The sequence below is a fragment of the Tamandua tetradactyla genome, chromosome 5 (assembly GCF_023851605.1).
Source record: "Tamandua tetradactyla isolate mTamTet1 chromosome 5, mTamTet1.pri, whole genome shotgun sequence".
Classification (NCBI taxonomy): Eukaryota; Metazoa; Chordata; class Mammalia; order Pilosa; family Myrmecophagidae; genus Tamandua; species Tamandua tetradactyla.
Window position 1 is genome coordinate 89431175 of NC_135331.1, and position 11507 is coordinate 89442681.

Here is an 11507-nt window from a genome sequence, read left to right on the forward strand (position 1 = left end):
CTTGCCCCTTCCTTGCTCCCTCCTTTTCAAGGTAGAGAGTTCTGCTTCCTCTGAGCTCTTCTGGGCCTTGGAAGGCTGGAGGCTGCAGTTTGCTAGAACAGCATCAGTGGTATGAGCTCTAGTTTCCTCAGGCTGACGGGCACCCTGTGGATTTTGGGTCCCTATCACCCCTGTTTTTTAGCTTCCTGAACCTTTGGCAGCTCCTGCATAGCTTCTTCTTCCTGACTCTTGAGATGTTGCCTCCAAGGCCTCCTACATTTAACCTTGCTCTTTCCCTCAGTGTTAAGTCCGGCCTTCTTTCCCTTCTAGCCCTCATATCTGAATAGATTCCCAGCCCCCTTTTGCCCTCCCTCTCTTCTCTCCAGGCAGCTTTCAGGACCTCCCTTCTGCACCCCTGCCCCTTGCTCTCCCAAAATTATGCTCACTTTCCTACCCATGCTCCTCCTTCCTCTGCTCTGACCACCAGGCTCCCTCCTATCACCACCACCAAGGTTCCTGACCCCGTGACCCCAATCTCTCCCCCTGCAGCTCCTCATCAGGTAATTCTCCTGGTTCCGCTTTGACCACGGGTGGAGGACACAGGGGGAGGTGACTCCGGACCACTGCAGGTTGGTCATGAAGCCCACTCCCCTCTGACTCTCCGGAGGCTCTCCTCTTTCATACTGTCCTCTGAGAGCCTCCACAGACCTTACCCTCCTAACATCTGCATAGACCCATCTCCCAAGGTACCAGCAAGGAGAGAGCTCTTCCTGCTGCTACCAGAATTGTTCAGGAATACCTTACCAATACACAGTCATTTGACCCTAGACAGACCCAGCAAATTCAGACTGCACCCCCAAACACATCCTTTTCCTACTCACCCCTCCCAGCCTCCTCTGACTCCAAAATCTCCTCCTCCTCTATCTCTCCAGTGTGCGTCTGTCACCCCCCATTTCACCAGAGCGTCTAGGGGTTGGGAGGTTGGAGGTGGGGCCTGTTAAAAGGGTAGAGGTGGTGATGTTGGGGGACCCTGGCAATAGGGGCTGTGCCGACTACAGAAGGTAGGTTGGGGTTTCCTTATCCTTCCCTAATCTTGGTTGTCTACTCTTCCTTCTTTCTACTCCCCACCTGCTTCTCTTCCTTCTTCCCTGTATCTGTGAAGTAAAAGGCATTGTATTAACCCCAATGAGTGGGAATTAGGAATGAATATTAACTCAGGGAGACTTAGTGGGACTCCGGAAAGAATGCGGTTCAGATGTCCTAATGACCAGAAGGGTGGGTGAGACCAGGAGAAGGGGCCAGCAAGATACCTTGGACTGATGTTAGGACATGAACTTACTCCTGTGGTGTGGGAGTTGGGAGTGGGGTGATAGGTCTTCTTATATGAGCTCATAGGCTCGTTGACCATGTTGATTTCCAGACAGAGGTGCCAGAAACAGAATGTTAAATAACCTGTCTATTCTTGTCAGAGCCCGCATCCCCAGCTTGCTAATGCCATTCACTCCCCCTCTCCCACCACTGAATGGCCTTTCTGGACATATAATCCTACCTAGAAAGCCAGTAAATGGGAACCTGTCAGTGACTGACATCACTTCCGAAATGCTTTATTTTCTGTGGGATTGATCTGCAGTGGGCAGTGGCTCCTCACGCTGTAATTTTAACTCTCTGCCTGCCCAGCCTTTCTGTCAAAGTAGTTAGTGATCTGTAAACAGATGCTAAAAGGCACCAGGGGACCTCGCCATTTAAAGGACTCCTGCAGTGAATTCTTTTGTAAAATGAATAATGGTACCCTAATTTATCTACTTTCTAAATTTGGGTCCATGGGGGTGTTAGGGGGCATGCCTATGTGTTGTCACCAGCAGATGAGCAGAGGGAAGGGAATCTGAGGTTTCCTACCCCTGCTCTCCTGCCATACTCAGGACACACTACCGCACATAATTTCCTCTCTCAGTAACTTGCAGAAAGTCTAAGATACTCACTCAGCCAAGAGGGCAACTTTGCTTAATGCTGGGGTTTTGACGACCTCCTGAGAGATGAGCTCTTTGAACTGGGGATGGAAGAGCTGGTCTTGGGAGTCTTTGCTTGGAATGTTGGTGTATCCTTCGGAAATATAGCCAGAGATTTCCAGGCCTAAATGCCTGGTGGTCCTGGAAATAGCTTGGGTATTTGTTCTTAACCACTCACTTATGGTAACTTAGCCATAGATTTGAAAATTAATTCTGATCCTGTCTTTAAAAAAGCCAAGTTCACAACCAGAAGTGTAGGGGGATTACAGATGGCTTTCTTCTCCTCTCTCAGCAAAGGAACAGTGGCTAGGACTGAGAGCAGGAACCAAGAGTTGTTCCAGGAGTGGTAAGAAGTGATGAGAATAGGATTAGGGAGAGTGATCAAAAGGGAGGTAGGATAGAAAGGAATGAAATTAGTTTCTGTTTCCTGGGGAAGCAGAGATTGGATCATGCTGCGTCCCTCCAGAAGCTCCTAGTGATTTCTGCCATAAGCATCAGAGAGGCAGCCCTCCCACAATATTTTTCCCTTCTCAAACCACTCCCCTGAATCCCCTTCCTTTCCCCCCAGTACAGTTAAACCTCTCTAATTTGGGATGTTATATTTGAGAAGATGGCTACTCTGAATAAGTGACAAAACTGAATGACAGTGTCTATTTAATGAAATGCATGTCTTCAAAATATATACAGTAAGTAGAACTTGGTGAACAAGGATTTTTCCACTTGAGGCCCTTAGGGAGCATGGGTTAATGAATAGATAGGATTGAAAAGTCTGTTTTCTGGTATTGGTTAAATATCTCCTCCTACAGACACATTTCCACCATTAATTTGCTTTAGCACACCCTTTCTTCACAGATAAAGGAAAACTCAAGCCCAGTTTTTGTTCAAATTATGAAAAAATTCTGAATCTGTGGGGGTTTGAATTAATGAGGTTTTGCTGTACTGCCTCCCCTTGTTCCCTCAAATCAAAGTTCCGACCACGGATTGGGGGTGGGATGGGGGGGGGGGTCCCAAAAGGAAGAGGGAGGACTGGGCTAGGAATATGCAGGTAAAGATTGAAGGGTTAGGCTGGGAGAGAGGCAGCAACTTGTTAATTCTGAGCTGGTTTCCTGGTGTGACTCCCTGGGTTGAACGGGCCCCTCTCAGGATTCTGGGGGTGAGATTTTCTTTTCCCTGATCCCAAAGGACATAACTTCTGCTGCAGGTGAGAAACAAAATAGGAGGATGGTGGGGATTGTCCTGAGAAGGTAGGGGTGGGATATGGCTTGTGGAGTAGGCTACCTACAGGGGGAGGCTACTGCTGGGGGTGCTGGTACCCGGGTCCCTGCGAAGCATCTCAATAAGTCCGCGCTCTCCTTTTTGGTGTCTTGCAGGAGAGGCAGCTTCCCCCCTTGGGTCCAACAAACCCGCGTGTGACGCTGGCCCCACCTTGGAACGGCCTGGCCCCCCCAGCCCCCCCACCCCCACCCCGGCTACAGATCACCGAGAACGGCGAGTTCCGAAACACCGCAGACCACTAGCCCACCCGTCATCACTGACCCCATCCTCCTTCTCCGTACACCCTACCCCAGAACAGCACCAACCACCAGGACTGGACGTCGCTGAGGGACAGCGGGATTGCCTCCCTGGTTGCCTCCTTGGGAGGCACTGATTCCCCACCCCACTGCACCATTTCCAGGAGGGAGAGTGGGGACTCTCAGCCACCCCCTGTTCCTTCCTGTCGGGGTGCTGCCCCTTCTGTGAACCCCCCCGGGACCCTTGCCCCAGGACACCGCCTACCCCACACTGACCCCTTCAATCTGGGGTGCTATCCCCATCCTCTGCCTCATCGTTCCCCTGAGCACTGGGGGACAGACCCTCACCCCCACCCTGGGGGTACGGCACCTCCAAACTTTCAACTTCAGGGTGATTTTTTAGCAGTAACCAGAGCTGACAATCTAATTCCCCTCCACCACCCCATTTTGGCCTCCCCTGCCCCCCTTGTTATGGGGAGGGGACCCCGGGTGAGGGGGCCCTGTTACCCCTTGATTTCTCAGGAGCGTCTGGGGGGCTCAGCACGCACAAACTCCTTCTCCTCCCACCACTCTTAAATTTACTCCCTCCCCACCCAGAACCCAGATGGGGTGGAGGGGACCACCGGGGCAGGGAGGGGGCGGCAAGGGGAGAATGGGAGTTGTCTCCCCTTCTTCCCACACCTGATCTGCTCTTGGCTGGTCCCAGAGCGGGGTGAGGGGGCTTATGCCCCCCCCTCCCCCAGTGTGTTGGGTGGGGTGGAATTGAGGTTAGAGTGAGGGGTTGGGGTTTAGGAGGGTATGTGTGCGGGGGAAGACAGACTAGTTTATCTGCCTTTCCCTTACGCACAATGTCCACTCTGCCCCTCTCTTCTCTCTTCTTGGTCTCTACTCCCAGGGGGAGGGGGGAACTTAAACTAGGAAAAGCCATGTCTCTCTCCCCCAGGGTGGGGGGACCTGTCTTGAAGGAGGGGTGTTGGGGGGCCCCCCTTTCATAATTCTGTCCCCCGGGGGAGGTAGGACAGGGCTGGGCTTCCCTCTCATCCTCTCCCCCCCACCCCCAATCTCCCTCCACCTCCCTCTCTTCCTCCCGCCAGCTCCACAATTTTTCGGTGTTTCTCTGTACATAGCTCTCTGGCGGGATAGGGGAGGTAGGATGGATGGGGTTTAGGGTGGGTTGGCCATAGGAGGGGAGAAGCCCCTCCTTGGCACCCCCTCTTCCCTGACTGCTGTCCCCTACCCAGCCTTGCCCCCTCATCCCTACTTGCGTTTGGTATTGAGACTTTTCCCAGACTCCACCCTTCATTCTTTTGTATGGACAGTTCCCTTCAGTCCCATCCCCCTACACATAAACACCTAGCCGGGGCCAAATTTATACTTATATAAAAGTTGTAAATATGTGAAATTTTATCCCTGTGCCCTTTCCTCTGCTTTCCCCACCTCAGGCCCCTACCCCTGGACCTCTTTCTTCCTCTCCTCTTTGGCTGTTGTAATTATCTGGGGTTTGTACTGTACATATCCGGGGTGTGTGTGTGTGTGTGGGCTGGGGGCAACTCCTCTGTACAGAGCTTCCTGGCCCTCCCTTTTGTCCCCACCCAACCCACCAAGGGTAGGGAGCTGCTCTTCCTACCTGTTTTATTTTGTTTTCTCGTTCTCCCTCCCAATCCAACTCCCAAACTTCTCTAACTCCCACCACTGTCCCTTTTTCTCAACTCCCAGCCTCATTTCCTTTTTTTCTGGAGTGTGTGGTGAAACAGAAAAATCATGTTTAATAAACGGAGATCGTTCTTTTATCGCTGTGGTGCCTTTCATAGGCTGGGACCTCCAGACCGACCAGTGCGATCTTCATTTTTAAAGTAGGCTGACAGCCTGGGAGAATGGCCATCTACCCCTCCGTGATGCTACAGCCCTCAAAAAATATCACTCCCAAACCAGCGAGGAGATTTATTCCATGCTGTTATCGAGAGCAGGGGTTTTGCAGGGACAAGCCAAATCTCCTCAGTCTAGCTCTCCCCGCACCCACTGCTCCACTTAGGAAAGAAGCGAAGAGGCCGGGATAGAGCGGCATTATCTAAAGGATTCCAAGTCTATATCTACATATATCTAATTTCAAAAGGTAATTCTTGCAAATAAGGTTTAATTGTCGGTTATAATACTCCTATGCCATACGAGGAAAGTCTGGTTCGTTAGCAAATATGGGTTCCCATCCCAGGCCCACCATTTATCAGGCGAGAGACTTAGCTTCGGTTTTCCTCTCCTGGAAGCTGAGGACCGCAATGCCTACTTTGCGGGGCTGTTGGGTGGATGCGAGGTGATGAGGGAAGGTGCTGGCCCACAGCAGGCGCTCAATTAGCCTCGCCCCCATGGGCACCTACCGGCGGGGGAGAGGCGGGCGCTACACTTACTAGCCGGGAAACGCAGCTTTCCGGGACGACTTACAGTTCGCCCCTTCGTTCCTGGCTTCCCGACCTCCCGGAGTGGCGGAGAGGTCAGCAGCATCCCGCTGTCCCCCAAAACGCCCGGGCTCCAGGCTCCAAGCTCCAAGCAACGCCTTTCTCACCTGGGCAGCCAATCAACCACAAGCTTGTAGACTACCGGCCTCCGATTGGCTGCGGCTCCGGCTGCGGCTCTAGTCCCGCCCGGCGTCGGCGTCCAGCGGGAAGGCGGTGGCTTCCGGCCCGGGAAGGCGCTGGAGCTGGGGAGGTGCTGGGGTGTCTACCCTGAGTGTTCAACGGCGGGGGCGTGTCGGCGGGGAAGGCAGTCTGGTGGTGCCCTGCGGTCTCTCGGTGACGGTGGCCTCCCGGCAGCCCTTCTCTGGAGCATCGTGAGGGGGAACGGAGAAGCGGGGTAGGAGTGGTCCGGAACAGGTGAGGTCAGGGACTTCCTCCTCCTCAGTTTCCGCGGGCTCTGGAAGTTAAAACCCCGGTTTTTGCTTGGTGATGGTGTTTTGTTTTTGTTTTATTGGTGGGGAAGGGCGCAGAACTGATCTGCGGAAACCACCGCTGATGGAAAAGTTTCCAAATTTGGGGGGGGGGGCGGTTGTTTGAGAAGACGTGGTTCCCCTTATCCAGGGCTTCTGTAACTTCCATCTCGTTTCTCCACAGCCTGTATCCGCCCTGGGGTCTATCCCCAGTCCCCATCTCCTCTTCCTGATCCTCTAGGATCTCTCTTTTCGAGGAGGCCATGGATACATCGACGCCTTGGCCTCCTGTGCCTACCTCCCCGATCTTCAACCCAGCCCCACGGACAATCCAGATCGAGTTCCCTCAGCATAGCTCGTCGCTGCTGGAATCCCTGAATCGACACCGACTGGAAGGGAAGTTCTGTGATGTGTCCCTCATGGTACAGGGTCGAGAACTTAGGGCCCACAAAGCAGTGTTGGCTGCTGCTTCTCCTTACTTCCATGACAAGCTGCTTCTGGGGGATGCACCACGCCTCACCTTGCCTAGTGTCATTGAAGCAGATGCCTTTGAGGGGCTGCTCCAGCTCATTTACTCAGGGCGCCTCCATCTGCCACTCCATGCCCTCCCTGCCCACCTCCTTGTGGCCAGTGGACTCCAGATGTGGCAAGTAGTAGATCAGTGCTCAGAGATTCTTAGAGAACTAGAAACCTCAGGTAATGGAATTTCAGGCCATGGAGTGACCCCCTACCACACCCTTCTTTCCACCACATCCTCTCCAGGAGGCTGGTGCATTCGTTCTCCTCCTTTCCAGACCATGGTGCAGTCCACTGCTTCTACAGATAGCCCTGTGGGAGGGGAGGGAAGTGAACTGGGAGAGGTGTTACAGATTCAAGTGAAGGAAGAGGAGGAGGAAGAAGAGGAAGAAGAAGATGAGGACCAGGGATCAGCAGCACTCTCTCAGACTCAACCTCAGAGAGTATCAGGGGGGTTTCCCCACTCTCATGGATCCCACCCACTGCCCATAGCTGTTACTCCACACAGGCTTCCAGAGGGTGAGAGTGCACCGACTGAGCCTCCTGCCCCTCCTACTGTGCTGCCCCCCAAAATCTTCTACATTAAGCAGGAACCTTTTGAGCCTAAGGAGGAGGTATCAGGAGGTGGAACTCAGTCTGGAGGAGCAAAAGAGGAGACCAAAGTGTTCCCTGAAGGGGACAGGGAGCTAGGGTTCTTACTGCCCTCAGGAGCAGGGACAGCATCTGGGGGAGGGAGCCCATCCTGGAAACCAGTGGATCTTCATGGGAATGAAATCCTGTCAAGAGGTGGAGGACCTGGGGGAGCAGGACAGGCTGTACATGGGCCTGTGAAGCTAGGGGGAGCACCCCCTGCAGATGGAAAATGCTTTGGTTGCTTGTGTGGGAAACGGTTTGCAGTGAAGCCAAAGCGTGACCGGCACATCATGCTGACCTTCAGCCTTAGGCCCTTTGGCTGTGGCATCTGCAACAAGCGCTTTAAACTGAAGCACCATCTGACAGAGCACATGAAGACCCATGCTGGAGCGCTGTATGCCTGTCCCCACTGTGGTCGTCGGTTCCGAGTCCATGCCTATTTCCTTCGCCATCGGGACCTATGCAAGGGCCAGGGCTGGGCCACTGCCCACTGGACTTACAAGTGACTGCTGAGGCCATACATTGACTTCCAGGACAAGAGAGCCACTGCTGCTGATGGATACTCATCTCTCATTACCCTGGCACCCCAGTCCTGGATATTGCAATCATGCTAAAAGGATGAATAGATTATGGTTCTGCAGGTGCTCTCTTGTTCTTGGGTATGGGCCTCAACCTGGCAGATTTGATAATTCAGATTTTTCATCTCCAGGTTTTTGCTAACCACTTCACAGGAAAGTGATTTACATGCGATATTTAAATAGATCACTTGCCCATAATGGACCTTCCTTTCCTAGTGGTGATATCCATTCAGGAAACCAAATTTCATATCAGAAGACTATTTAGTGAGAGAAGTGTTAGAGCAAAGAAGACATAATGATAAATGTATCATTCTGTGTCCGTGAGGAGGTAAAGGAGCTGGTCTCCATCTAGGGATACATTTGATTCAGTTTGAGTTATTCAGGGGCCAAATTCTAAACTTTCCTCTCCCTCATCACTGCTGTAATGATGTGAGCAGAGTTCTTTTTCTGTATTTTTGTTGTTGTTGTTGTATCTTTGTAGAAACCTCTCAGATCATTTGCTTTCTTACCAGTAAATACCTTACCAATGCCTTTATTTTTTGTGTTGCAGTTGAGCACTTTAATTGAGCATTCCAGGTGTCATTCCTAGAACCCTCTTTAAGAGAGGTTAGTGTCTCTCAATAGCTTATGCCTCTTGTCTACCTTTGACCACCACTGAACCTATTGATTACAGTGACTAGAATGTGACCATTAGGAGATGGCCACAACTTAAAATACTCCCAGCACCACTGCTTTCTGAGCAAGTTTTCATAGGCAGAGGGACTCAGGGCTGAGACAGCACATGCTGAAGGCTGGAGAGGCACTACCCTCTTCCTTTCCATCCCCAACCTTACATGATTGGGACAGCTACATTGAGAGGCAGAGTCTGTTGCAAGTTACTTAATTTCTTCAAATAAACTGCCCGGAATTATAAACTGACAGTGAATTGGACTCAGTGATTTGTTTGGGAGAGACAATGTAAGAACAGAATTGCAGATGTTGATGGGGAAAGAATGGGATGGTGTCACATTGGTACAGAGAGCACTGTCTCAGACTTTATATGACCAGATTATAAGCCCTGACCTACCACTATAAAACCACAGGTAAGTTACTTACCTTTCAGAGTCTTAAATGTTACCTGTTTTTTTTTGGAATGGGATGGGATGCACCTCTGAATTGGTTCTCTGTCTTCTTTTTCTAAAAGGGTTGGTTCACAAGATCTTTATAATGTTCTCTGACTTCATGTATTATTTATAATGTTTGGTTGTCACTTCATTTTTCTCCAGGCATTTAGTGCAGAGAATTAAACTATACCCTGATTAATTCTCAGCCCTCTAAGAGTTCATAGCTACTATAGAAGATAGACAAATAATTGCAATGAGGTATAGTAAGTCCATGAGAGAAGGCAGTACAAGCTACTGTAGTGGTGCCAAGGAAGTAGAGCAAAGACTTCCTTTTATAGGTCAACAGAGGTTCCACAAAGAAAACTTAATTCCTCTGTGTACCAGACTGTGACCGTGTGTATAGCTGAACTAATGTGGAGGTGGTGAATACAGGAATTGATGTCAACTATAGCGCCTGGCATGATAGCCTTCCCCAAAGTATGTTCCTCAAAAGCTACTAGATTTTGTACAGAAAAAAAGAGTTCCATAATGAAAGATTTTGATTTGAACAGACTTATACCTCTGCCTGTCCTTTACTTCTTTTAGTGGAAGAGAAATCCCTCCTACTGCCAAAGCTAGTTCTCTTCTCAGAGCCTTTGCTCTTTTTTTGTCTTAAACATTTTATTTTAAAATAATTTCAAATTTAGAGGACAGTTGCAAAAATAGTAAAATACAGAGAACAACATACCATCCACTAGATAATCCAGATCAATTTTAACATTTTGCCACATTTGCTGTATATTCTATCTGTCCATCTATCTGTTGGTCCATCTATCAATTTTCTAAACAGTTGAGAGTAGATTATATACATCATGCTTCTTGAACACATGCTTCCATGTACATTTTCTGACAACAAGGATATTCACTTATGTAGCCATCTGAAGTAAAGTTATCAAGTTTAAGAACTTTAACATTAATATAAAGTTTACAGTCCATGTTCTACTTTTCTCATGTCCCCAATATGTCGTTTTGGGCCTTTTCTCCTCCATTATTAGATCCATTCCAGAATTGTGTATTGTGTTTGTCACTGTCTCTTTAGTTGCTCTCTCTTTTTAATTATGGAAAGATATAGAAACTTTCCCCACCTTAGCCACTCCCAAGCATACCATTTATTGGGATTAATCACAATCATAGTGTGTTACCCTTACCAGTATATGCTACTAGAAATTTTCCATCATCCCAAATAGAAACCCCACACTCAATGCATTAACTCCCTATTCCCCTTTTCCCTGCCCCTGGTAACCTTTACTCTACTTTGTGTCTCTAGGTGTTTGCATATTCTAGCTTATTTCATGTAATTGAATCATACAATATCTGTCCCTTTGTATCTGACATATATCAATATAATGTCTTCAAGGTTCATTGTGTAGTGGCATGTATAAACATCAGTCCTTTTTATATACCACATTTGTGTATCCATTTGCCAATGGACATTTTGGTTGCTTCTAACTTTTGGCTATTGTGAATAATGCTGCGATGAACATTAGTGTGCAAATATCTGTCTGAGTCCCTGCTTTCAGCTATTTTGGGTATATACCTAGATGTGAGATTGCTGGGTCATTTAGTACTCCTATGTTTAGCTTTCTGAAGAACTACCAAACTGTTTTCCACAATGGCTACACCATTTTATATTCCCACCAACAATGTATGAGGGTTTCTATTTCACATATTCCTCGGTTCTTGTTATTTTCTGCCTTTTTTTTTTTTTTAAATAATAGACATTCTAGTGGGTGTGAGGTGGTATTTCATCGTGGTTTTGATTTGCATGTCTTTGAAGAAATATCTATTCAAATCCTTTGCCCATTTTTAAATTGGGTTGTTTGTTTTTTTGTTGTTGACATGTAGTTCTTTGTATATTTTCAATATTAAACCCTTTTCAGTCATATGGTTTTCAAATATTTTCTCCCTTTCCATCTGTTTGTCTTTTCACTTTTCACTCTCTTGATAATGCCCTTTGATGCACAAAAGTTTTTAATTTTGATCAAGTCCAGTTTATTTTTTTACTTTGTTGCTCATGTAAAGTTGAAGGCCCTGCACATATTTCTCGGTGTTTTCCTCTAAAAGTTTTATAGTTTTCAGTCTTACATTTAGGTTGTTGGTCCACTTTTTGAGTTAATTTTTATATATGGTGTGAGGTAAGAGGTCAACTTCTATACTTTTGCATGTGGATATCTACTTTTCCCAGAACCACTTGTTGAAGAGACTGTCCTTTTTCCATCAACTGG

General features: G+C 48.6%; 2 protein-coding genes across 5 annotated transcripts in view; both read left to right on the plus strand.

The window, feature by feature from the left end:
* The window catches only part of SYNGAP1 (synaptic Ras GTPase activating protein 1), a 31527-nt gene extending 26241 nt beyond the window's left edge, over positions 1-5286 (plus strand). For 2 of the 4 annotated variants that reach the window (XM_077161494.1, XM_077161495.1), the window contains one exon: positions 3356-5286. In XM_077161494.1, coding sequence (XP_077017609.1) covers positions 3356-3502 — 147 coding nt within the window. In that variant the 3' untranslated portion in view covers positions 3503-5286. The other 2 variants (XR_013176047.1, XM_077161496.1) reach the window with 2 other exon arrangements.
* An 890-nt stretch (positions 5287-6176) lies between these two features.
* Positions 6177-11176, plus strand: ZBTB9 (zinc finger and BTB domain containing 9). Its single transcript, XM_077161510.1, has 2 exons — positions 6177-6360; positions 6598-11176. The coding sequence occupies exon 2, from the start codon at positions 6677-6679 to the stop codon at positions 8066-8068; it is 1392 nt and encodes a 463-aa protein (XP_077017625.1). The 5' UTR covers positions 6177-6360; positions 6598-6676; the 3' UTR covers positions 8069-11176.
* Positions 11177-11507: the final 331 nt, after the last annotated feature.